The sequence below is a fragment of the Macaca fascicularis genome, chromosome 12, assembly GCF_037993035.2.
Source record: "Macaca fascicularis isolate 582-1 chromosome 12, T2T-MFA8v1.1".
NCBI lineage: Eukaryota > Metazoa > Chordata > Mammalia > Primates > Cercopithecidae > Macaca > Macaca fascicularis.
The window spans coordinates 52,020,924-52,048,512 of NC_088386.1; the positions used below are offsets into that span (position 1 = coordinate 52,020,924).

Genomic DNA, 27,589 nt, shown 5'->3' on the forward strand with positions numbered 1-27,589 from the left:
CAGACAAGGAAACCATTGATTTATGGTTGCCTGTGAGAAGTTCTGTGACAAGCATATACCTAATATGGTTATGTGTGTGGGAGAATCTAGGAAAGCTTCCTGAAGTAAGTAATGCTTTGCTGAATTTTAAGAAAGGGTAGTATAGCCAGGTAAAGACAGTAGGGGAGGATGTTGACAGGAACACTGTGGCCAAAGCATGCAGGCCCATGGAATTACAGGAAGCAGTTGTGTAGAGCTTGAGTGTAGGGTTGTGTAGGGCCTGGATCATGGAGGAACAGGTATGCCAGGATGAGGAGTTTAGTTTGAATTCTCTAGGCAATGGGCATTCAGTGAATGCAAACAGCATTTGATACAGGTACTCAGGGTGCAGAAAACTGAATGATTAATAGGAGGGCATTGGATGAGATTTTATGCTGATGTGAAGGAATCCCAGGAGAGAGAGAGAGAGAGAAAGAGAAAAAGACCTGGGTAGGGGGGAGAGAGAGAGAGAGAGAGACCAACCTAGGAAAGAGAAGGCTTATTACACAGGACATTATCCATCTCCTTGCTTAAATTTCTTGGACAACTCCAGCATCTACTACCTAGATTTTCTTGTTTTTTTTTTTTTTTTTTTTTGATAGGTGTCTTTGTGGCTTACCTCTTTATTTGTGTAACTGCCCTTTCTTGTCTTTTGTTACATCTTTGATTTGGAAGTGAATTAATAAATGAATGTCAAGTGTTCCCAAATTCTGTTTTAACAATAATCTAGATCTTTTAACGCTTCAGTAATGTGGGCTTTTAAAAATCTGTGATTGCCCAACTGGTTTATGTCAGCATTTTGGAAAGAATATCAGTCTTTAAAGCGGTGTTAGAGATATAAACCCTCTGGGGAGTGAAGAATGCCTGGTGCATGCTAATTTTGTACTTATCCAGGTGGAGGAGAGAGAGGAATAGCCAAAGCTATAGATAGAACAAAGGCATGTCAATTGCAACCTGGTCTCAGTTTAGACTTAGCTCTCCTCACCAATCCCCTATCAGGATATTAGTGGCTTATTTATTTATTTTTAACCTGTATCATATTAAGCTCTTTGACAAATCGCATTTTGATTTATAGTCTGTGCATTTGGCATGTGCTTTAATGGCATTAGCCAACTCTAGACACATACTGAATTCATTATGTACCTTATGTATGTAAGTAGTAATACTTCCTTTTAATGAACATACGGTCACATCAAAGTGCTGTGAGGTTGTTTTACAAAAGCATCTTTGTGTAGTGCTCCTCAGAAGTTTTGAGATGCGTATTAAGTTGAAGATTAATATGCTGTATTTTAAGTTGTATTTTAATGGAGTAATGTATTATAATTTTGCCCTCTCCTTAAGGTGAGTAGACTGTTATTGTCTGTTTGAGTCTTTGATTTTTAGGCTTTGGTTCTTAATTAGAATTCAACATTGTTGACATGTAAATTGTTTGTGACCAGATGAATTCAAAACTCAGAAAGTAAAATTGCCTTTGAATTTGTATCCTCAGCTATGGTATTGATTGAAAATCGATGAGTAACTCTTTTTCTTGTTTTCTATAGGCAGTAAGAAATTCACAGAATCTATTTACAGCTATACGTGACAGCGCTTAACCTTGACTATGCCTGCTAAAAGATTTCTTGACCTTAAAATGTGGATACTCTTCAATGTTTGAGGGTAGGGCTTCTCCTAAGGTAGAGGCAGAAAAGTAAACCAGCAATAGGTAGGACTTAAAATCTAGCCTGTCTGATCAGGCTTCCAAACCAAGGAGTGGCAGCAGGCCAAACCACCTGTCTCTGTTGACTAGGCAGTCTTAATGACCATCCCACACTTCATCAGTGCATGGGATCTGAGCACGGGTCTGAGCAGACTCATAGTTTTCTTAGTGAAGCAATCCATGAAGTCAAATGCATGAAAGTATCTTGGGGATTCTTTGGGAAGAGGAGGGGGTCTATGGAGGACACTAGGTCATCCCCTTGAAAGGAGAGGTAGAGGCCATTGCTTGAGGGAAGGGCTAAGCAGAATGTCAGAACTTTGGCTAAGCAAACAGATATGAGCAGAGTTCTAGTTCAACTAGGAGCACAGAGTGAGAACCAGATATTGGGGCAGGAACTCTTCTGTTTGATGTCTACAGTGGGAGAGACTGCACACTGGTGAGCACAGGGATTCCTTTGTGTAGGGGTTCCTTAAAGACAGACAACAGTTTATAGGCAGATAACAGTTTCCGGAGGGATGGGGCTCCCTATATAATGCCAGGGACTGCCAGGATTGACTCAGGATTGACTCGGGGACTGCATGGGGCTGTCCCTGCAGGTTGAATTCTGTCAGTGATTACAACAGGGCAAGGGCACCTTGACTGTCTCAGAAACTAATAGAATCTTTCTTTGACAATAACCACTGACGAGCATTTCCAGGAAGACTTTGAAAATTACTGGGAGTCTGAGCAAGAAACCCTACTCACTAAAAGCATGGTATGTGATTCATTATAAAACCGAAGGAAAAACATTAGTAATAGACATGGTATGTCCCAGCCTTGTATAGTTGAAAGTAAAACTAAGTAATACATTTTCAATTTGGTGTGACATTGTAGAATTTCTAAATTTATTATTATTTTGAAATTACAGGAAATGATTAGAAGTATGAGGGTGTGGTTTTTCTGTTGTTTGTTTTTCACATTTGAGTCTTACTACATGTCACCATTGTCCAGCATTTCAGAGACAAATGGAATATTTTTGACATTCATTGAAACTGTTTTGGTGAAAGAGCTGTATTATGGTACTATTTAATTTTAATTTTTATAATAGTTTATCAGAAATGAGATTAGAGCATACTTATTGAATTACCTTATTTTAAAACTCTTACATATTTATTGAGTACAGATTAGAATCAAACTTTTTAGATTATTAGAAAAGTCTTTCTCAAATACAAAGGGAAGTGATTATATCTGTAGTAAGTTCCCCCAAACCTCCAAGGGGAAGTTTTGTTTTAAATGTTTACATGTTTTATATTGACACATTTGTTGGCTTAAAAAATATGGCAATAGCATCCAGCATAGTACTTGATGTATGTGGTTGCAATTTGACATTATTTTATTGATAACTATATTGTGTATAAACTTTCTTTTCATGTCTTTTTATGTGGGAGACATCAGATATTCTACTAGCTGTTAGGAGGTAGTGAAATTAAGTTGATTCTCACAGTATTTGCACCTCAGTCTTCTGCCTCAGCTTGTGACCTTGCCTGAGAAGGTTCAGAATAGCTGTTTTATCATTTCCCTTAGGGTGATCGGGCTCTGGTAAATTGATTGGCATTAGCCCAACTCACAGCCTATCAAATCATGAATTGATTACTTTAGACAACAAATAGTTTAACACCTGCCTACATGCCATACATTGTTGTCCTTGCAGGAGATAAACTCTTGGAGATGATTAATGGTGGGGGATAGAACCAAGTTCCTGCCCTTAATTTATTCATTCCTATGAGAAGTGAAACATTCATGTAAAACAGATGACTCAGATTGCTGTTAAAAAAAAAAATCCAGTAGGGCAAACCTATTTGAATAACCAAATTAAGATCAGGATTTTGCCTAGTAACTATAGAGTTCAGGCAGAAGCAATGAGATGGTCTAAACTATAGTTTAAAAAACAATATCTGTTAAAGATATCTTTGTCAAGTAAGTCTGAATATTTTGCTTTTATAGATAAAAAGATAATTAAATTCTGACTTTTTCATTTCATCTTTTAGAGTCTCAAACCCCAAATAAAGTTTCCAAATAAACATTGAATCTGGGTTGCTGAGAGATGTTATTCTGATAACTGAGGAATGTTTATGATTCAGATATTAAATAAAAGGTTATCTTAACAAAAGGAGAAGGAAGGTAAATGTAGTAGAAGGCAATCTGTTAACAGTATTAGCTTCATTCTTATAATGCTTTGCAGTTTACAAATGCTTTCACATATGCTGGAATCTGATTATTTCAGCGGCTCCAGGGGATTGGTAGAGAGGCTCTTGTTAGACCTACTTTATAGATGAAACAGACTCTGATGAGGAAAGGAATGTCCCCAGAACCTGAGTTAGTGGCGGGTTGGGTCCTGAACTCACACATGCGGAGTCTCCAGCATTAGTGCTCTCTGACTGGGGCCAAGAGTTAGCCTGCTTTTCATGTAAATGCCCTAGTACACATTCCTTTCAGACAATCAGGATGTTGGGTTCAGGTCAGACTGATTTGATAACAATTTGATAAAGTGTGGAATCTTCCTGTGATTAAAGAGAGAAGTCTGATAAGGTACAAGACTTACCATGAAACAGATAAAGGTTCTCTCAAAAGGCTGCCTTCAGTTAGAAGTCCCCAGCCAGTCCTTGGCACGTGGTTCCATGTGTTTATTATGTAGCTCACACTCGAAATCACCCTTGGGGCAAGTTGAGCCATTCCAGCATTTTGTAAAAAGTTGTGTGCATGTACTCACACACAAATGAGGAAAAGAGGACTGAAAAGATGGTTCTGTGTAAGTGAAAGGATTCACTTGATTTTTCCCAGTCCTATTATGAAAGATGGTTTAGTTACATCAAAGGGCTTCTTTTGACTTGTTATATAATTTGATTCTTGAGTTTTCAGTTGGCTTATTTGAAATTTTGTAAATTGCAATTTATAAAATTGGAGGGCCCTGAGAGATCAATTTCCACCTTGTGGCTTGAATAATGAACATACTGAGATGAGGGGTTAGGGCTTGCTCAGGTTTCTGTTGCAGACAGGAAAAAAAAAAATCTGGTTGACTTAAAGAGAAAAGAAATTCTCTGATAGGACATTGAATAGCAGGCAGAAATACTGGGAAGACAGAGACCTAGCTTGAAAAATAAGGGACTAAATATGATTTGTAGCAACCACAGCCACAGGCAAAATCCTGGCCCACAACCAGTGCACCGAAGACTTGATTGCTGATCCCTGCATGTCGCGTCTTGCTGTGCCACCACTGCTGACATCTCTATTGCTGCTGCCCCTAGAAATGGGATGGTACTGCTATCATTGCATCTACCTCTGGATTAGAGGTTCTTTGGGTCACTACTTCTAGATTGAAGTCTGTGTTGAGAGCATCTGACTGGCAAAGCCAGGTTAAAGGCCTGTGTCCCAGGGGACCATTCTTCCTCTCCTATGGGTTGGTAGAATGCCTTTCTGCAAGGCTTACAAGAGAGGAGGAGGGGTTTAGATGCTAGTAAGCAAAACCAAACCACATCAAACATGAGACAGTTATCTGCTATGGAAACATACCCATTAGTGGCTATTTAAGAGGTTAGAACTTGAGTTTTCTGACTTTTCTCAGGATGCCAAATGTATGGCTAATGTAGATTTCCTTTCTGAAAAGTGACAGAGGCTCTGTGGTTTGTAAGAGAAAATGAAGTCCTCTGTAGTAAGATTTAATAATTCTAATATTTTGAAACAATCAATTTTCCCGTCAACATTTGTTTTCCTCTGGATTGAAAACCATTCCCCATCTTCCTATCCTTCGTGACATACAGAAAAAAGAATCTTATTTTTCAGTGGTAAAAAGTGGAGAGAGAGAAAAGGAGTAAAAAAAGAACAAACAGTATTCATGAAGTGCAAAGATTAGAGGTTAGTTGTTACATATTTCAGGGAAAGTTTGTCAGATTGATGAGCAATAAAACCATTTAGAACTGGAAAATCTTCAGGGCTTTTTTTTTTTTTAAGTTATTTTAGGCAGTAACCACATCTTGTCGTTATAGTCTTTGCTTTCCAGCAATTCCTTTTTACCTTTTAATAATAGAAGCTAATATTTATTGAGAACTATTTTGTCATAGCATCATTACCTATCTCACTTCTTCCTCACAATAACTCTGTGTTAATCTCATTACTATTCTCGTTGCGTAGCTGAGAGATCAAACCTTAGATGAAGCAACTAGCTTGAGGTTTCACAGTTCATAGATGTGGGACTTGAACTTAAGCATATACACCTGTGAAAGAAGCTTTGTAAATCTTCCTTTAACTTAAGAGAGAAAAGAAGGTATGTCTAGAATGCTGTTTGGTAATATTTTAAGGAAACTGCAGGGGAAGGAGAAAGGAAGTGTGCTGGAAAATTGAAAGACTTTTGGGAGCATGTGGCTCCTCCACATTAGACTTGTAAATTTGCTCTTGTATCTCTGTTCCAGGACAGCTGGGCCAATCTGATCTCTTTCAATTCTGCTCCCCACAGTAGTACTTAGCTTAGTGCCTGGTGCATAGTAGGTGTTTAATAAATATTTACAAAAAGAATTAATCTCAAGCATCCTCAGGACAGTTTCCCGGGCTTAAGATGCCATGCTATTTGGACTGCTGCTCTCAGTAAAGAAATAACTTTTCCCTCAAAGCCAGGCATTCCAAGAAGGTTTATCAATGAATTTAGTGCATTTCACAAACAAAGAAGCTTACCAGGGGTTTTCAGGCCAAATAACTGGATAGCCTGTGAAAGATCTCTGTAGTATGTCTTGCTTCCTGACTTTCCAACTTCACTTCAATTAATTTTGTCACATTGCTCCCTTTTCCTTTTTCTTCCTTAAACATATAAAATGCTGTGTTTTTTTTTGGCTGTGGTCGAGAGAGAATGGATTGTCCTGGGAAAGGCACAAGGAATCTTCATTGTAAACTAATGTGTAGAACATTTTTTGTCCAGAAATAGCTAATGAATACCCAAAGCATTCTGTTGCTTGCAGTTTAAATGTAGTTTCACTTTTGTTCAGCTCTAGCAAGATTTCTAAGTGTCTTAAAAGTAAAAAACTTACTTTTCATTAGATTCATTTAAACTTTTTCAAGAGAAGAAAGTCCTGAGGGTATAGAAACTTTACGTACTTAAATATATCATGTTAAGGAACTTCACAACGTTTCGTTTATATGGGGCCAAAGGCCACAGATCCACCCCGATTGCTAATTATTGAGATTGCAAATAGCTTATTTCAGAACTTAGGGTGAGACAAAAGAAACATGAAGGAACAAAAGGCCCAGGATAATGAAAAGGATATTGTGAAGAGAAAGGCCTGTAGAATTATGATGCAGGTCACATCCTGTACCTGCATTTAATTGTACCTTTGTATTTAATAATAAAAATGATTACATGCTCAGTGTTAACAGGTGTCCCTGCTTGAGAACTGTAGTATAGATAGGTGACAGCAAATTACTCCAATTCATAAACTTGGAATATTATGCTTTTATTTTGAGTTTCACCAGTCTATACTAGAAGACATTTTGTGCCAAAATATACATCAACCCAGGAAGATTTTCAAACTTAGCCCCTGAAAAATATACATAAAACATAGGTGAATATTTTAAAGTATAAATGAAAGAAAAAATCAAGTGCCAGGCACTTAACACATTGAGGTTATATTAATACCATAGTCACATTTCTAGTTCTTTATATTTTCTATAAGCTTTGAATGTAATGTAAATTAGCAGTGATTTAAGTGGTCTTTCTGTTAGAACTTAATTGCCTTCTTTATGAATTTTCTCTAATTCTTGCTTAACTTGAACACTTTCTGTAACTGCCCTGTCCAAAATATAGCCCCTGCCCTAGGGATTTGTTCTCCCTGTCCTCTTGTTTTTCCCTTTATTGCCATTATTGCCATAACAATGTTCTTATTAATCTGTTTGATTTTGTCTGTCTTCCCCATTAGAAAGAGGTTCCAGAGGACAGAGACCAAGGTAATCTTATTCTCCCTGAATCAGTGGTTCCCTAGTACCTTGACCATGCCTGGCTCATAATGTGTACCCCCAAAAATATTTGTTACAGAGATTCGTTAATCTGCCACTTACCGTTTTAATCATATACCAAAACCCTGCTTGCTGTCTTAACTTTATCACTAGCCTCCTCCCTTGGCTTATGTTTTCACCAAAGATTTTGTGGTTGAAGACATTCTATTTCCATTGTCTGTTGGGTAGCTAAGTAGAGAAATAATAGTCCCCTTGATCCCATGGCCATAGTTGAATGGAGGTTGAGGGGATGGAGACTGTTCTTGGACTCTTTAAGCCTTGAGCACATTGCCTTTATTTGATCAGCCTCTGAACTGTGATTCATTCATATGTGAATATCTGCTAGGTAGCAAAGGCTTTGGCAGGTACTGGGGAAGCAAAATTGAAAAAGATGCACTCTATTCTTTTAGGAACGTATCATTAGAAGTGACATCCCCTAAGTCTGTAACTATGTCTCTTTGGCTGTCCAGTATAGAGTCAGTTCCTAACACAATCCCTGGGACATTACAAATGATCAATGAATGAGTGAATGTTGCATGCAAGTATTTAGAAAATAGCTTGTGCTGTAATAAATGTATATACAAAGTGCTGTGGAAACACAGAAGAGGGAAGACCATTGTGTCTAAAAGGAGTCAGGGAAAGTTTCACGAAGGATTAAAAGTTGAGTTTACCAGATAGGGTAAGATGTACCACATAGTAAGGACAACATGAGCAAGAAATCAGAGGTGTGCAAGAGCAATATTTTATGTGAGTTTGGGCACTGCGGTCACTCTGGAAATTTAGGATGAATGTGAAGGAGTGGTGGGCATTGAGGCTGTTGGAATCATTATTTATTCCCTTATTCAGGTACCCACCCTATGCACTAAGTAGCTCTTGCAGCACAAATGAATCACCTTTTGTTTATAGTATTTCTATAGAAAAAAGAATTGAGTTCCAAACATAGGTTTGAAGATAGAACCTGTTTGTAAATAGGGATTAACTTTAGTAGAAAATTGGCTACATTGCCTGTATAAGCTATTTATTGCTATAATTCTTCATGCAGATAACCACAAACGTGAATAGCGTAAAAATAATTAGGGTTTATTTTACATGCATTGGAATGCTTATCAGATGGCTCTTCTGAAATAGTCTGGGTGGGCAGGGTGATTTTCTGTTCTCCATTGAACTTGCCCTCCTCTGTGGGGGTGTTGGCTGTCTGTCAGCTGAAGCAGGATGGCTTTAACTCAGGGGGCTACTCAACATTTGCCGTCATCTTCATCCTGGTACCATTAGGCTAGCCTGGGCATGTCCTTTTGATGACATTGGTGGAGGGCAAGAGCACAAGCAGAAACATACAAGTACTCTTTTGAGCCTCTGTTTTTGTCACATTTACCAACATTCTGTCAACCAAAACAATTTCACATGGGTGAGTCAAGAGTCAGAGTGGGACACTGTGAGGACTCAAGGCAAAGGGAATGGCTACAGGGAGGGGTGAAGGATTAGGGCAATTTTTGCAATATATAGCCCATACAAGCTAATCAAATCAAAGTTTATAGATCTAACGGAAGTGTATGATTTCTGATTTCCTTCATGAAACACTTATCTTTTGGGCTTTATTGATGCCCAGTCTCTTTTTGATAGGCTGGGGGAAAGTCAGAGAAACCATAAATGGGAAAAGGTTGAAGTGAGATCTTGAAAGGGATAGGTAATTATTAACAATTAGCTATTGCATGCTTTGTATAATTTCAGAGGTACCCAGCTCGTCTCCTTTTATGGGTCACTGAAGCCCAGAGCAGTACAGTGCATCACCCACATTCCCCCAGCCGTGTTAATGACACACACAAAAGTTGCAACTCAATCATTCTAAGCCCAGAGCCATTCTCCACAATATCTTTTAAGGTGCATTCTCCATAAACTGCCTCATGTGCCTCCCTGACCCCTATCACTCCTCACACAAACACTTTTGTAAATGGTTTATGTTTGAAAATTGCATTGTTATCACAATTCACCATGAAGAGTGGGTTCTTATTTTGAGTTTTCCTTTTTAAGTTTACATGTCATACCTTAAAGCAAAATAATCCCCTTATGTGTGTGCATGTGAGTACGTGTGCATGTGCGTGCACACGTGAATACACACACACGCATGCCCACACACACTCATTCACACATACACACTACACACACGTCCCTATTTTGCCCTCCCTTTACCTGAGTATTTCCAATCAGAAAGGGAACATTTAAATATAGTGGTTATGTTAAATTAGCTTGAGTTTGGTAGGTTAGCCAATGAATTATCTTTGCTAGACTTCTAAGGGGGAGCTGCCAGAGAGGTCACTGTGACACTTAGTCTGAGACAATGAAGCATGGGGTATAAATTAAGTTAGAAATGAGGTTAAAGCTTTAGGGAGGTATTGTTTCTTACCAGCATCATTTTCCCCCTTGCTTGAAGTAGTCAAAGTGATTACACAAGACTCAGGTCAGGGCACAGGGACATGGAAGGAAGTATTCTCAACATTTCAGCAGTGGCAGTTTTTAATTGATGAAGTTATGGACAGATGCTATTCTAATTAAAAACCACTTTTCCTAACAAATAGAGTTTCTATACTGGCAGGTAGATGTCAGATCAATAAGTCTGTGATAAGCATACCATTTAAAAGTATGCTATATTAAAAGGAAGCTTTTATGTAGACTGCCATAGCATCAGAGATTTAGACCCAAAGAAGCAAGAAAATGCCAGATAGTTTTTTACCTGTTTTTTTTTTTCATATTTACTCATTCTTCATACTCTATACATCACTGATTATTATTCTTTTTTGAGCTATTTTGCATGTTAACATAGTTGCCAAACTTTGACTCTGAGGAGAGCAATATTGCTGTCTCCAGAATATTTATATTCAAGGCCTATCTTTTAGACAGTTACATTCTAAACTATGTGTGGTCCTGCATTTTTCACTTAAAATATCTCTTATTCTGCTCTGTGCAAGGTCATTGAGGATTAAAACAAAGTTTTCTCTACCACCATCAACCTTCATTCTTTTTGGTGGATAGATTTTATATTTTGTTTCTCTAAACAAGGGAAAACAGTTATAGTTCCACCTCTTGTGTGCTTCCTCTCCTATGAGTTGTAAGCTCAGTATGTGCACATATGCAAGATTTCAAGTGCAAAAGAGAACAGAGTCGGAAACAGATTTTCACAGTTCCCGTCTGGGTCCTTGTGTAAGTGCCAATGTAAAGCTATTCAGTGATTAGTGAAAAACAGTATAATGTTGCCTGGCTCTAAGGAAACAGCTTTGAAAATCTCAACTTAATAAGCAGATCAATTAGGTGGGGGTTTGGGATTATTGTATCACATTCCAATGGCATGCAGTGTTGTCAAAAACTTTTTTCTCCAAAATAAAATAAAAATAAAAAAGGAGGCATAGAGTTACCTTTCAAAATGTCAGGAAAGAGGGTTGGGGAAATTAGTTAGGAATAATGAAAATATATCACATATATCTCAGGAAGCATACACTGTGAGCATCTGGGTATCTCAGGGTAAGGGGTAGATTTCGTGTGGGTAGGGGAGGAGGAAGTTTACCCTGCATCCAAGGAGGTAAATGGATTAAGCTGAATGTCTGGGAAGACGAGGATTGCTGGGTGGAGGTGTGAGACCCAGGGCTCAGGGGTATATCAGATTACTTGCTCCTCAAGTTTTGGGAGCTAATAATAGCTGTGCTTGCATTTCCCTGCAAAGCAAGGGATACCTTCTGGGATAAGTCCTGAGGGAGTCACTCGTAACTATTTCTGCTTCCCTCCCAGTTATTCAGCATAAATATAAGGCCTAGTTTGGGGTTAAATTGAGATTCTTACACATTTCTGTCTCTATCACATTTCTTGCCACCAACTTACGGAAGTCTGAAATTTCTTTAACAAGAGAAAATACTCCATTTGTAGTTAGAGATAAAAGAATTTCAATACCTGTTTAACACAGTGAATGGAATTAGGCTAAACTCAACAGTAATTGGAAACGTATTATGTACCTAATAATAACTAGAAAAAACAAAGCCAAACAAGTAAGCCTTTCTGACTTCTCTTGAGACATGGGAATTGTACAGTAACTACAATGGAATGTAAGTTTCATGAGGGTAGAGATCACCCTGTATCTTTCTCAGTTATATTCCCTGCATTTGTCACAGTGCCTGACTCATAACAAAGGATTTTCATTTTTGTAAGTAGATGGACACATGGATGATTAAAGTACCATAAAGACTATTTAAAAAAGTATATACAAAATAAAATGTTGACCGAGAGGAAGCAGTGAATAATTTTGCCCTGGAAGGATGCAGATAAAGGGAAATTTTCTGCATCCCTCCAGGAGATGCAGAACTAGACATTTGAACTCGATCATGAGAGATGAACAGAGGTTTCTCAAAACTTCCAGGATGGTATCCAGCCAGAAGAATAAGTGTGTGGAAAGGCAAGGTGGAAAATGACATGAATGTTCAGGGAGCTACAAATGATTTCACAATTCTAGGCACTATGAACCATGGCAGACGAGGATCATATCATGAACGGCCTTCGTGTGTAAGTGACATCTCAGATTTGAATCAAGACAGGTGCTGCTGGGAATTGGGGAGTGGACATAGAAAAACAAGGACCATAGGAACTTGTTTCCACCTCACATTTTAAACTGAAGTTAACCTTGCTTCCTGCAATCATACTCAGATTTAGATGCTAATTAGGGAACATTTGTTAGTATGGAAGCAACAGAGCTTGAAGAACTATAACCTATACTGCTCCAATGAGATTTTATATTTTAAACACATATTAAAAGAAAAATTTATCTTTTTAAAGTCACCTTAGAGTCAGATGAATGTGTAACTTTTCTAAAGGAGCTACCATTTCATAAATGGAATTTCTGCCTGGTTCCTTTAAATAGTGACTTTATTTAGGATTTAAAATATTTCATTTACACATGGCTTTCCAGAGGCTTCAAGGCACACCTGAATGGGTGAGAGTTTCTCTACACTTATGGTGAGAGCAAGCATGACTTGGATTTCTTGTAATACCAGATATGTGCCTTTGTGGGGCAGGGTGTTTTCTTGTTAGATATATAAATCAACCAGAAAGATTGGGTGGGATGGGTACTGTGTTATTTTCTTAATTTAAGGAGAAGATCTGTAATGGAAATTTATTTAGTTTCTTTGGACTGTTTTCATGCATTTAGTTTTATAAAATGTATTCCAGTTTTAAGCAAGGAACCCTACATTAATAAAAATTGATTTCTTAAGCTTAACTTCAAATATACTTATGATTTTAGGCAACTTTAGGATCATGCTGAGTGGAAACTATGGAATTGCTACCCTTCCCACTTACAGCTCAACTACCGCTATTGTCGTTGTTGTTTTTTCTTCTCCTACTTTCATTCTATTAATTGTTAGATAAAACAACTCCTTATTTTGCATGTTGAGGTTTAATGTATGTTCTCCACTTGATAGAGCATTTAATTTTGGGGGGACGATTCTTAGCCGATTATGTTCAGTGGTTTTAGAATCAGACGTTTGTGGGGAGGGGCAGCAGAATCTTCAGTCATTGATTCTCTCTTTATAACTTTGCCCTTTTAGCTGGAACAGATTACTTCTGTAGTGCTGCTAGCCCTGCACAGACTGAATCACAAGGAAGAAACTTTACATAAACCATTTATACTAAACGTTTGGTATGCTGGCAACATAAATCAACAACAATATCCATTAAAAATTCATCCCTTTATCAGTATTATCTTGATAGAACTGATCCCAATGTGTGGGAATTTGAACCCTGCTTCAATACATCTAGCCCTGGATAATTAATTATTCAGGGCACAGAGAACCTGGCCCTTGCAATGTAGAGTAATTCTTCCTGGTCAGCGTTAACTCCGCTGGCAATAATAAATAGAAGAAGTCTCTAGTGATGCCAGTATTTTAAAGTGATTAATCATCTTTCCCCCCTCCTCCTCCCCCTTAGTTTTCTTTAACTAGGATTTTTCAGCAATAAATCTTTACCAATACAGGTAGGAATTGTTCTGTAATTAAATTTTGCCCTGCTTAATTTCTTACCTTTTATGTGTGATTAAAAAAAAGTTACATTTTAAGGAGCCCTGATCAAAATTCAGACCAAGAAAAATCCTTTTACAGAATACTGAGAAATGCTGTAAGGAAGATTAAGCTCTTGATTTTGAATATTAGAGCACATACACATAAAAATACTCATAAAAATTGTTCGTCAACACCAGTTGGGGTGTCAAATACTCTGAAGTTTTGAATTGCTTCACTTTCATGCATACGATTCGTCTGTATTAGGAAAAGCCTGACATATACATATGTTCCAACACTGAGAGAATAATTACTTATTTCTTAACTTTCAGATAATTGATGTCAGCTCTGTAGGAAAGGGATAGTTTCACTATTTTTACGGTACGCGAAATGCACTTGCTGAAGTGGCAGGTAGATGCCTGGCTGAGAATGACCGTGTATTTTTAAATCGTGCCCTGTCAAGCCGCCCAGCCATCATGTATATCCTGGGTGACAGGGACACATGTGACATATCTGTTGTGACACACTTCTGTACCACCAGTCTGTGGCTCGAGGTGACTCCTGTCCCTCCCCTGATGCTTTCCCCGCTGCAGGACAACATAACGATGCACGGATGAACCTTGCCATTGCTCTGACTGCTGCCAGGTATGGGGCTGCCACAGCCAATTACATGGAGGTAGTGAGCTTGCTCAAGAAGACAGACCCCCAGACAGGGAAAGTGCGTGTGAGCGGCGCACGGTGCAAGGATGTCCTCACAGGTATGCCAGGTCTCTGGGAGGGAGGTGTTTCTTAGTATCTTGCCTAGCTTATATAATGACTGAATTATAATTTTTCTGTCACTTCTCTTTCATTTAAGCCATGCTTCAGAGTCATATTAATTATATTCCTTATTGTCAACAATGACTGGTTTAATGACATTTCCCTTGTGGAGCTTGGCAATTTTTCCCCTTTGTATTATAGTTGTAATAATGATAATGATAATAATAAAATGCCCACCAAATTCCCACAGCTACGAATGCATTCCATTTTCTTTACAAAAACATATTATTAATACAATTAAATAAATGCGCCAAGTTTCAAAGTATCATTTGGTGACATAGGCATTGCATTTACACGCTGTTAAAGTGAATCATCTTTAACTTTATTTAGATTTTCATTATTGCCTTGGCTGTAGCACCACATAGGTAGGCAGTTTCAAAATTATATCGTTTCTTGAACAAAAGCTCTGTGATACACATTTTCTCACAGCGATGCTGCTTACACATTTGAGTTTTCAAGAGAAAGCGGCTTATTTACTCATTCTACTTTTTCATGTTTGGTGCTTTGACGCTGGGCACTTATGAGATAGACTGAAATCCATAATGAGAAAGTGGAATGCTTTTCTTTCTTCAATTCAGACTTGTTTTTGGTAAATTCACTCAGATACGAGCCTTTTGTTCGGCTCTTCAATAACTTGAGCTGTTCAGGTCACTTAGTGTGGTATGCAGTATACTTCACCATAGGTTAAATGAATAGATGAATTAGTAATACACAGCATCCGTTAACAGAGAAGCAAATGGGATGTGTGATTGATGCCACTTTCTTTCACAGGGCAGGAATTTGACGTGAGAGCCAAATGTGTTATCAATGCCACGGGACCTTTCACGGACTCTGTGCGCAAAATGGATGATAAAGACGCAGCAGCTATCTGCCAGCCAAGTGCTGGTGTCCATATTGTGATGCCTGGTTATTACAGGTAACTCTCTTCCAATGTGGCAGTTGTCACCCAAGAAAGAGGGTCAGGAGAGATTGTGTGTGGTTAATTTCTTCTTCTAGCATAACAATAGATGGTCTAACCTGCTGTTCAAAATCAGGAGAAATAAGTAAAGGAACTCTTCCAAAATACAAAATACAAACCAGACTTGGGACGCTTTAGCCACTTATGGCAATACTCATTTCTAAGGGTTAATGCTTTGGGATTTATTTTTCTTTGTTCAGTGTAGTCACCTTCAGAGACTAAGGATTGGTATTTTTGAATTAAACTTTTACTTCAGTCATTAACAAAACTAATGTTGCAAAATTTTTTATAAAGGACGTATTTTAGTTAAAAGAATAAGACATTAATTTTGCAGAATACCCAAATTTGCTTATGAAGAATCTGAAGTTGTGGGCTACCCAAGTATTCTTAGGTTTATAACTTTTGAAATAGATTTTTAAAAAATATAGTAGCAAGCAAAAACCAGATATAATATCTAACCTATCAAATTAAAAAAGATAATTGAGGATGAAGAAATGGGTAGGAGTAGAGATGAAATAATAGCTATTAAATGAAAATCATTTAAACTGGGTGATGGGTACATGCAGGGTCATTAAACTCTTTTTATATCTGCTTGAAATTTTTAATAAATTACAAAAGAAACATTTGTGTGGTTCTGGCTAAAAAGTAATTACCCATAGCATACATTTTAAGTTATAGAAAAAATTCATACGGCCATGCTAAGGGTATAGAGCATGTGTACTGTTTTTATTTCCATATGTGATAAACCTAGTAGGCAAAGTAGTAATTCTATATGACATAATGTCTTACGTGCGACAGTATTCATTATGGCATTGTTTGTAGTTGAGAAATATTAGAAGCTACTTCAGTTCCTCACCTTAGGGTAATAGATAAATTATGGTATAACCACACAAGGGCATATTATATAGTCATTAAGAATTGTAATTATAAATAATTTTAATGCCCTAGGTAAACACTAATGATACAATGTTAATTTAGAGTGTAGGACTTGATATTTTATGTGCTGTAGGTTCTAACAATGTATATATAAAAAGACTGGAAGGAAATATGTTAAATGTGAATGGTGATTATTTCGAGGTAATGTGATTATGGGTGAGAGTTATTTCTTTCCACGTTTTAATGATTTTCCATAAAGGGAATATACAGCTTTTAATATTTGATAAAGTAGATGTGTAGAACCTGTGACATTTTGTTTAATACTTGTATTCTCCTAGAATGCTATCCTGCTATGCCATAGACCATGCTGCCTTTTTAGTTGTTGGTTGTCCAGTAACTAAATCTTCCTGAAGAGTCCAAGGTGCACCTAATTGGTACCAGATACACTTCTGAGAAAATAATTAAAGAGAATTTTTTATCCACCAACTTCCAAGATTTTCTTTGTGTTTTCAAAATGTGTATGTGAGAGAAACAGATAGTCTTTAGGATTTTTACTTTGGACTGGAGACATCAAGGTGCCTCTTAAGGCACCACTGCATAAGATAATAGAAACTTACGCAGTGGTACCTAATTGAGTTTTTAAAACTGTTAACCAGAAGCTTAGTTCAAATGAAAAGGAGAAAAATAAATATATGTAAATGTCCCATATGTTTCTTGTATATAGAGAAGTTTTCAACATTAGTTCCAGATGCAATTGTATACACTTTTGTGTTCAATTAAAAATATCTAAGGCCAGCTAGTTTATGAGTTTTTGTTTTTAAATATCTCTAAGAATGGAGTGTAGATGCAATCATCATAAGTCTTATATTTGTTTAGATTTTACTAGATTCAACATATTCTCATTTGTTGTGTGCCTTATGTTTTCTTCACTATCATCCCATCATGTCAGAAGACATACTATTCCCCACAGGCCTTATGTTAATTCTGTCATTAAACAATTACATCCTTTGGGACAAGCCATTTTATTTTGTGAACCTTAGCTTTCCGGTCATTAAAATGGGAAAACATTCTGCCCTTTCAGAGTGCAGAGACAAGGAGATTGTAGGCAGAATTAAAGTGATGCCTTGCTGTAGGACTGCTGGGGTTTGTTCATCACTTTTCCTTGGGCTGTGTGGCCTGGGCAAGCTACTTCTTTCAGCTTCTGGTTCCTTATATCTTTTTTTTTTTTTTTTTTGAGATGAAGTTTTGCTGTGTCACCTAGGCTGGAGTGTAGTGGTGCCATCTTGGCTCACTGCAACCTCCGCCTCCCAAGTTCAAGTGATTCTCCTGCCTCAGCCTCCAGAGTAGCTGGCCTGCCACCACACCCAGCTAATTTTCATATTTTTAGTAGAGACAGGGTTTCAGCATGTTGGCCAGGTTGGTCTCAAACTCCTGGCCTCAAGTGATCCGCCCGCCTTGCCTCCCAAAGTGCTGGGATTACAGGCGTGAGCCACAGTGCCTGGACCCTTATATCTTGATAATACCTAACTGGTATAAGGTTTGACAATGATCTTTGGGTTATTTTTTCTCTGTTTTATAGACTGCTGTATCCCCAGCTATTGGTACAGTGTCTGGCACGTAATAGTGCCTAGTAAATATTTTTTTAATGAATCCTACTAAATTTTTTTATGTTAACTTGCTTATATTGAGATTGTTGTTTTATTTATATTAAAATTTTAATGTAACACTTATGAGCTTTTTAATATGGTGAATTTAAAATATGAAAATAAAACATGATTCTTCTTCAACTTACTGCCCAGGTAACCCCTGTAGATAAAAATAAATGACTAATGTAAGTACATAACTAGAAATTTCAATCACCATGGAAAAAAATAGAAATATGAAAATGAAAATTGAAAGCCTGCCTCTTATTCCCCCTACCTTTTGTTCCCTTCCTCAGTTCTTCTCTGGTAATTAATAACCTCTTCTTCCAATTCCTTCCATAAAATGTTTTTATAAGCACAAATGTGTATTCTGTTAAAAATTTTGTGTGAAAGTGGTCATGTTACATATATTGTTCTATACTATGCTTTATACACTTAGTAACAAGTAGATTTCGTGTCTCTTAAGAATAAAGGTATGTATTACCCAGATGTAATATTTTAAACATTCTGAATCCTAAAAATTCAGCATTAGCTTCAGGTCTCCTGAAGTGTGATGGTGTTAGTTACAGCTAGGTCTGTCTCAGGCTAAGATGCACCAAGTGACCTCATTCTATTTTGGGAGAAATTAAAATCCCCATTTTTAGCACTGTGAGCTATAACCACTACCTATCCTGTTGGAAGCTTTAAAGGAATGGTCTGCAGCCTAGTTCCCATTCAGGCTCTCTTACAGACGAGCCCCTTCTCTTTGGATTGTGACCTAGATTAAGGGTTCATTCCCTCATTCAGGACTGACCTTGAGGCAACTGTATTTCTGGCATCCTGTAGGGGTGGTTTTCCTCTTCCTATCAAGTCATTCTCTTGGGTGATATTAGGAGATCCCAAACTGAAATGACTCTCTGGTATCATCAGGCAATCATACTTAGCAGCTATTACTCAACAGTTTTGACTACGTCTTCAGGGATGAACCAAAGCTTCTGGGGCTGCCCCACAACTGGCTAATGATAATTTAAGACCAGGCATGTTTCAGTTAGTACCTGATCCATTTGGAAATGCAGTGAGTTCAGTAACCATTGATTTATTGTGTGTAGGCTGGCAAAGGAAGAGTAAAGAACCATATGTGCAGTGTATCTTCTTGGGCTGTTTTCAGAAATATCTTTATAGCATTTGTTAATTTTGTTGTAACCTTAACTAATGTTCCACCTGTAGAATTATCTTACACCATGATAGTAGCTTTTTAGGGGAAGAGGGGAAGAAGGAAAAATTGTTTTAATTTTGGAAAACACAACACAGAAATTTTGAAAGCCACTCTTTATATTAAGAACAAATCTGGAATTTCCTTGAGAGTTATGGCTAGATACTCTTCCAAAAGCAGCGATAATACACCAAATGACTGAAATGCAGAAAATAATCATCTTTGTTTAGCCTACTGATGCTTTTTGCTACTGACAAGAGGTCAATTTTTTTTTCTATAATGTGTGTACATACTGTTAACTCTAACACTGATTGCTAAGTAGTTAACAATAAATTGATTTCAGTTTAACTAAGGGCACTTCAGGAAAGTGATGGTCTGCATGAGAAGAATGTTCATTACATTTAATCCTAGACACACACATAAATTAGCAGCAGGCTTTCCCTCCTGATGTCAAATGAATCGTATATATTGAAAAAAGACCTATGCCTTATTGCATTGTGTATACTATCACTATAGTTGATATCCATTCTCAAACTTTAGTGTGAACTTGCAAAATTAATCCTTCATGAGAAAACAAACTTTTCCCTAAGGGAGAGTGTGAATTAGGTAATTTAGAACTGATGAAAGATATTTCCAAGTGGATTCTTAAATTTTTATAACATTCATTAATAGCTTTGTCTTCCCTCTGTGCTTGTTAATTTTATGTTTGTCACATATGTCTTCACTTAAGCAGTTGATTCTCTACAGGTTCCAGTTACGTGTGTGTTGGTAACCATCACGTTCACCTTTTAAACTACTTTATTGCATTGAAAGTTTTTAAAGGATTCAGTAGTTGTGCATTTCTAATGGTATTTCCTTTTTAGGTTGATGAATATTATAATTTTATGATTAAATTTATCAGGTTTATTATTTTAGACACATATGATGTCTGGTCCATGATATAGTCATATAAAATATGTTAGCATATAATTTATCAAGTGTTAGAATATGGAATTTTTTTTTGTTTCAATATAGTTCTGTTTATCAGATAGAATGCTTGAACTCTGAGTGTTCTATTCTCATTTCTAATCTCGAAGTGACTGATGTAATCTAAGGGCATATCAACCCAGGATCAAAAAATATACTTATAAAACATGTGATTAACTAGTTTCTTCTAAGATTTTTAGAGAGTTTTATGATAAATGCAAAGAAAAAATAATCATATTTAGAGATCAAAAATACTTGATATTTGTAGTTTTCAATATATTAGAGTAAAAGTAAAATTATTTTCTAAGTAACGCTGAGTGAAGGTGGGACTCTGAGCTGCGGTTTAAATGATTGCAGATTTCCAGGTTGCTTTTTGGATTAGCTAAGTAGAAGAACTTCTACCCACTCTCTCCAGTGTGTCTCAGATAGGCTGTGAACAGTGACTTCTTGCTGCTAAGGCTGAGTAGACAGGGCAAGTGTTTCATGTGGCCGAGAGTTTTTTGAAGAGAAAGACTCATACTCCTTGTGGTTTAAATAAAGGAGATGCATTAGTTAAACTGCCTGTATGTTTTTTTTATATATAAAATATTATTATTATTTTTTACACAGTTGCTAGCCTTTGATTTTTACACATTGGGATAAATCATTTTTTAAAAAAATTTTACGGGAATGATGATAAAGATAAAAATCTGACTGTATGTCCTTTTAAATTTATGTGTAAGAGGGATTTCTTGAAATTTGTTCAAACCAAATAGAATTATGTTTCCTATTTAAGAAATAACGTTAATAGAAGCTAAAAACATATTTATAGAAAATACCAGTAACACTGGCTTGATACAAGAATCCAGTCAAATTGAAGCAGCTGTCTGAAGATTTGTAGTGTTCTACTTGAATAGGACACTTTAAGATTCCTCTCACTCTTTTAACATCTCCAAATTTCTTTAAATGGCTAAGGAACAAAATAAAACATCTGTTTTTAGTGATTTAAAAACAAAATGACGGGTTTTGTTAATGTTTGTTTACAGTTTCCTATTCTTTCAAATATGTTTTATTATTTGATTTTAGAATAGTAAATGTCAGTAAAATTTTTTGACTCTAGTTTTGGGAGATTTTATATAGTCTGTCAGTAGAGGCAGCATTGTACCTTGATTTAGCATAGTACACTACTAGTGTCTTCTCTGTGAAAGATTTTCATTGCTAACATGTTCCTGTCCTGTTTGACCTAATCATAGGACATTGTTATTTAGGGAGTAGTAAAAAATGGAGCTCTTTTCTTCTAGATGCACTTCTTGAGATTTTTGTAACCTCAAAATAAAGTAAGAAATCTCATATTTGGAGAAGTGGCCCGAGTTCATCTAGGCATAAAGTAGTAAAGAACTTTGTGATTACATTTTAGTTTCTAGAAAGGTAGACCCTTCACTTTCTCATGTATTCCTGAGAATTTCTACTGAGCGATGAAATGTCAAATGTCCCAGGAAAATACTTTGGCTATTCTTGAAAAAAGGTTGAAGACATCCCCTTAATTTACCATTATAAAGGAAATTATAGACATTTATCCTGCTGACATTACCTGATGTGAATGGTCCAAGGAGTATGAAACTCAAACAGTTGGAAGTTGAAGCCCACTTTCTTAACCTTGCATTGTTGAAGTGGGGAGGGACGGGGTAGCTCTGCTGTGCAATGTTATTATTATCACATTTGTTTCATTCTATTTTGTTATTTGTTTCTTTCAGGAGTTTCTAGGGTAGGGGAAGTACAAGTAATAGTTCATATCTTTTTTGTTTGTTTATTTGAGAATTAATGAATAAATAGTTTTTAGAATGCAGATTAATGTTAAACTTCTGAAAATTTCAGAAATAAATAACCTTTCTTTGTACCTCAGCCCAGAGAGCATGGGACTTCTTGACCCAGCGACCAGCGATGGGCGAGTTATTTTCTTCTTACCCTGGCAAAAGATGACGATCGCTGGCACTACTGATACTCCAACTGATGTTACACCCCATCCAATTCCTTCAGAGGAAGATATCAACTTCATTTTGAATGAAGTGCGTAATTACCTGAGTTGTGATGTTGAAGGTAACTGAGCATTCCTTTAAGTTTGTCTCTCTGTGTCCATATCTCGCAAGCCATTCCAGCTCTCACTGGATAACTGCTATGTCTCCAGTCTGACTCATCTTCACACTTGTCCTCCTGTGCCTCTTAGAACATTGATGAGGGCCAAATTCTAACACAATGGGAAGAAATTGCCTTTTCTCCTCTACTTTCTATACCCACATGAAACTCATGCAGTCCTTTTCTAATAATTTCTAATGGCAAGATCAGAGTAGCCCCCTGTAGCTCTGAACACTCATGTGCTTCCAAAAAAGGATGAAATGTGTACATCACAGTTTAATTTCTACAGCTTAGGAAGGTCTGATTTACAGATGCAGGATATCGATAGGAAATAATTAAGCAAATAAACAAGAGGCTAGAACTGTATTTGTAAGATGCTTAATGGTCTGTTGCTACATGGAAAGTATAATGTTGACCAGTGGGTTTAGCAAAGCAGGATAAGTTACTTATTTTAATGGAAAAAGCCAAAGTTTACTTTCTTCCTGTTCTTACCGGGGCATTTCAACTTGACTGTCAGAGCATTTTCTTTGGTAATTTATATAGTTTTTATTTTTTTTTCATTCAGGCCAGTCTCAGAAGTTCCCCAACGTTGTGCTTCTATATTTCCTCTCTCAGTTGAGTCTCACCATGCATCTAGTCACTCAAACTAGAAATGGTGTGCTTATTTTTGGTATCCTTTCTCTTTCCATATCCAGTCTAATGCCTATCTATGCTCATTCTGAATACCAGGCAAGTCCCTCAGCCACTTCATTGCCCTGGTTCACATCTGTGCCATTTCTCACTTGAACAGTTGCACTGGCCCCTCAATGGCCTCTTTAGGTCAGTTCTCTATCCCTGTCCAGTCTAATCCTTCTACTAGAACTTTCTAAAACACAATTCTGATCATCACTTCTCTGCACAAAAATATACTTTAGATATCTTCTCATTGACTTTAGGAAAAATGCTAAATTCTCTTGCATGAAACATAAGGCTTTTTGTTTTGTTTTGCTTTCTTTTGTTTGAGATGGAATCTTACTCTGTCACCTGGGTTGGAGTGCAACGGTGTGATCTTGGTTGACTGCAATCTCTGCCTCCCAGGTTCAAGCGATTCTTCTGCCTCAGCCTCCCAAGTAGCTGGGACTACAGGCGCCTGCCACCATACCCAGCTAATTTTTTTTTTTTTTTTTTTTTTTAGTAGAGACGGGGTTTCACTATGTTAGCCAGGTTGGTCTCAGATGCCTCGGCCTCCCAAAGTGCTGGGATTACAGAGTGAGCCACCGTGCCTGGACGAAACATAAGGCTTTTTACAACTTGTCTTTGCATGTTTATATTCAACTGCTCCCCATCCCTGAATTCTATGTTCTTATTAGGGTAAATATTGTCTCAGTAGGTTTCATACCTTATTAGGTTGAACCTTCATGTCTAATTTAGGTTGAAGCTTTGCTTTGGGACACCCTTTTCCCCAACTCTTCATCTTGGCAAAATTTTTATACTTGAGAAATCACCTATTCTTTGTATTCCTGTGGGATGTTGATCATACCGTTTGTATATCACAACATTACATTATAGGTAATAGTCCAAGATGTATTCTCACTTGAAGCTCCTTGAGGGTAAGGATTCTTTATTTGTATTTAGCTACAAATCTTGGTATCTTATTCATATGCTACTCTTGATTGTTTTGGATTAAAATAAGTTAGTTATGGATTCATGGTTTTTGATACGGTAGCCATTTGAAAATCTATATTAAAGTACACAAGTTTATGATTAAAAATAATCATCATATATTTATATCAGAAATCTTATAACGTTGATATCAGTGAAGGACATGGAAAAACGCTACTTTAGTCTGAATGCCACTCACTAACATCTGTGTATCGTTTTTCCCTAAAGAATTTTTTTTTGTTATGTGATCATGCATTTGTAAACAAAACAAACTGCTTCAAAAATGGTTCAAGTGACTCCTAGTTTAATTGATGAATCCATGCTGTATAGTATTAGTTGCTTTTAATCTAAAGTAATAGATGTAACTTCATTCTTAATAGGGTCCCTTTGGATATCTACAATAATAGTATAAAATACACTAAATACATATCATTGAAATCCATGTGTGGTTAAGGTTTATACTCACACACATACACACTCATACATGGTATTTGAAAAATAGTTAGATTTGTTTAACATCCGTGTTTAAATACTGAAACTGCATTGCAATTTTAGTTTGGTACTTTTTTTTTATTTTGTGTTCTAGGAGGAGCTTCAACATTGGATTATGATTATATTTTAACATATTTATTGTTAATGAATCTTGCTTCATTTGTAATTTATCTGTTTTTAATATTTGTTGAAACTGGGTTTATATCTGGGCCTGAAGATCAGGAAGTTTAGATTGTTGGAGCAAGATATAAAATTAATTCAAGAGCAGAGAACTCAATGTTGACAGTTTCCAAAATCTTAAAGTTCAAATGCAGCGAGGATGAGAAATGTAACTCCCTATCCTGCTAAGAAGCTGGATGTGCTGGAAGCAGGTGTGGGTTCCAGAAGGCTGCCGTGCCCATATTGTGGGTGGGGATCTCTACCCGTGAAGTGAGCGTGGGGCTTTAACGGAGACTGGATCACTTATGTTCTACCTATAAATACATGGAAGACTTGGCATACCTGGTTGGTCCATAAAAGTCTTTTCAATTAACATACCATTTTGTAGTCAGCGAATTGGTGAAACTAACAAACAGTTATTGTTAATTCTGATGTTTGATAGGAGTGTTTGAAATTAATATCTAAACATTGCAAATCAGGTCTTTCTCCTGGATATCTGGGGACCTCTTTAGATTAAGAGTCCTCCAGGGTAAAAGCAGACATAACAGCCCTTTCCTAGAGTTTATTGATTTCCCTGTGTGCAGCACCTGTCACACCTTTTATACTTATAAACTTATTCTTCAAAAAATATTTAACAATGATTCTTAATAGCTTCTTTTCATTCTTATTTCTAATTGACTGAAGGATTCATATTTGAAGAATTACACTTGGTCTTAATAAAAAGTATCAATTAGCTGAAGTGTGTCTATATCTTAAAGTGAGGCCAGTCAAATCCATATTTTTTCTCAAGGAATTTTGGTGAAAGCTGCTATTCTCTTCTAGACTGATCAAACATGAAAGAGAAGCTCAGCTTCAGGCACCATTCAGTTATTCAGTTACATGCTACTGCTAAAGATATTTTTATTTACAGTTATATGCCTCATTTTAAAAAACTTTTCCTATTATTAAGCACTTCTTATGTGAGACCCTGCTAAGCAAGTATATTACCTGTTAGATCTTTGATTCCTCATTAACAACCCTGTGAGATTTATTTACTAAGTCCTACTTTCTAGTTGAAGAAACTGAGGCCCAGTGACATTAAGCTTTTTTTTTTTTTTTTTTTTTGAGACACAGTCTCACTCTAGCTCAGGCTGGAGTATGGCGGTATGATCTCAGCTCACTGCAACTTCCGCCTCCTGGGTTCAAACAATTCTCCTGCCTCAGCCTCCTGAGTAGCTGGGATTACAGGTGTGCACCACCACACCCGGCTAATTTTTGTATTTTTAGTAGAGACTAGGTTTCACCATGTAGGTCAAGCTGGTCTCGAACTCCTGACCTCTTGATACACCCACCTTGGCCTCCCAAGTTCTGGGATTACAGGCATGAGCCACCGCGCCTAGCCTAAGCTTTTTGCCTATAGCTAGTTAGTACTGGAGCCATAATTGAGTATAAGTAAATCTGGTTCTAATACTTGTGCTTCTCAGTATTGTGTAGTACTCTGATTGTTGGTTCTGGGTTTCCTGATGGAATACTGTGTGCACTAGGGAGTGGTAAGCTTATCAATTCATTTCATGGAAGCTGCTAGATACCTTTAGCATGACAATGACCTTTGCTCTCCACTGACCTTATTTGAATTTGAATGTTAAACTAGAGGAGGTTTCCTGTCTCATAACTAATCCCTTGGGCCAGTCTTCTTTACAGATTTAAAATATAAAGTTTGATTTAGATCCTAGAGCAATAGTTTTGAAATGTTTTATATTCACCAGGGTTGAAATAATCATTCTAAAAGGATTTATTAAATGGGTAAGTAAAATTCCAGCAACAGTTTCTGAGCCTCCCCAAATGGCTATATCCTTAAGAAAAAAAAAAGTGTCAAATCTTAACACTCCATGCTATTCACAGCAGCTGCCACACTTCTGCAGAATGCGTCGGAACAATTCCGAAAAGCATTTTGCCTGTTGGGAATGAGACCATGTCTTCTTTTACAATTTAGAAAGCTTTCCATTCACAGGCTGAATTTTCTAGATTACTTGTTTGTTCTTTTCTGAAATGGGTAATTGATAGTTCTGTGTTTCGTATTGAGTTAGGAAGAAAAATGATCTTTTGAAAAATGTATCATTAAGTCTGCTGTGTAGAGGTTAATCAGAAGGATGCAGTGACAAAACTAAGCTATGACTTAACAGAATTGAGAGAGACAGAAGATTTGCTGAGTGCTTTATCCATGTAGTTTTTCCTGGTGTGCTTCTTTAGGCAGCTTCTCTACTTGTACACAGGTTTTCACACAGGCAATTAGTAGTGTTTATAGATTGCCTGTTATTCAATTAACAACTGAGCTGGCCATATCAACTCACTGCAGACCTGCCTTTTCACTGCCAGAGATTGTACCAGGGTTATCAACTTACACAGGCTTGGATGTCTTCCAGCTGTTTAATTATAGTGTCACACGCTTTGCTTTTTCTAGTTTCATTAGTTTATAAATGTAATATGGTATCTTATTTCTGTGATTAACACTTCATTTCAGCAGGTTAAACATGCTGGTAGAGAAGTATTGATTTCTGACACTATTTCCCCTGTGTTCATTTAGATATTTTCACATGCCTTTTATTGATTCTTTTTTGAAAGTGGCAAACATGAAAAAAAAAAAAAAACACCCCAAAACATATGCCTAAATAACTAATGTGAAGCTAAACCACACATTTAGCTCTTAATTGTCACTTCCTATGGGCTTTATTTTCTACTAATTTTTAAAACAAACACTTATCTTGCCAAGTATAAGAGTAAAAATATGAATTATAGTTTGAAATAATCACATCATACTTAATTTTTTCAACTAGCCATGAAAATTCTGTTCAACTTTACCATTGATATTTTACCCTTTACATATTACATATACTAAAACCTGAATGAGTTATTTTTTGGGAATGTAATACAAATGATTCTTAAACATGATGGTAAGAGTATTTTACTCTCTCACTACCTTTTGAAGATATTGCC

At 36.8% G+C, this 27,589-nt stretch overlaps 1 protein-coding gene across 17 annotated transcripts in view; it reads left to right on the forward strand.

Annotated features, from left to right (window-relative positions):
- GPD2 (glycerol-3-phosphate dehydrogenase 2) overlaps positions 1–27,589 on the forward strand; it is a 168,126-nt gene that overhangs the window by 117,304 nt on the left and 23,233 nt on the right. For all 17 annotated transcript variants that reach the window (XM_045367095.3, XM_045367096.3, XM_074009135.1 and 14 more), the window contains 3 exons: positions 14,352–14,516; positions 15,349–15,493; positions 22,095–22,288. In XM_045367095.3, the coding sequence (XP_045223030.1) occupies positions 14,352–14,516; positions 15,349–15,493; positions 22,095–22,288 (504 nt within the window). The remainder of the gene's footprint in view (positions 1–14,351; positions 14,517–15,348; positions 15,494–22,094; positions 22,289–27,589) is intronic.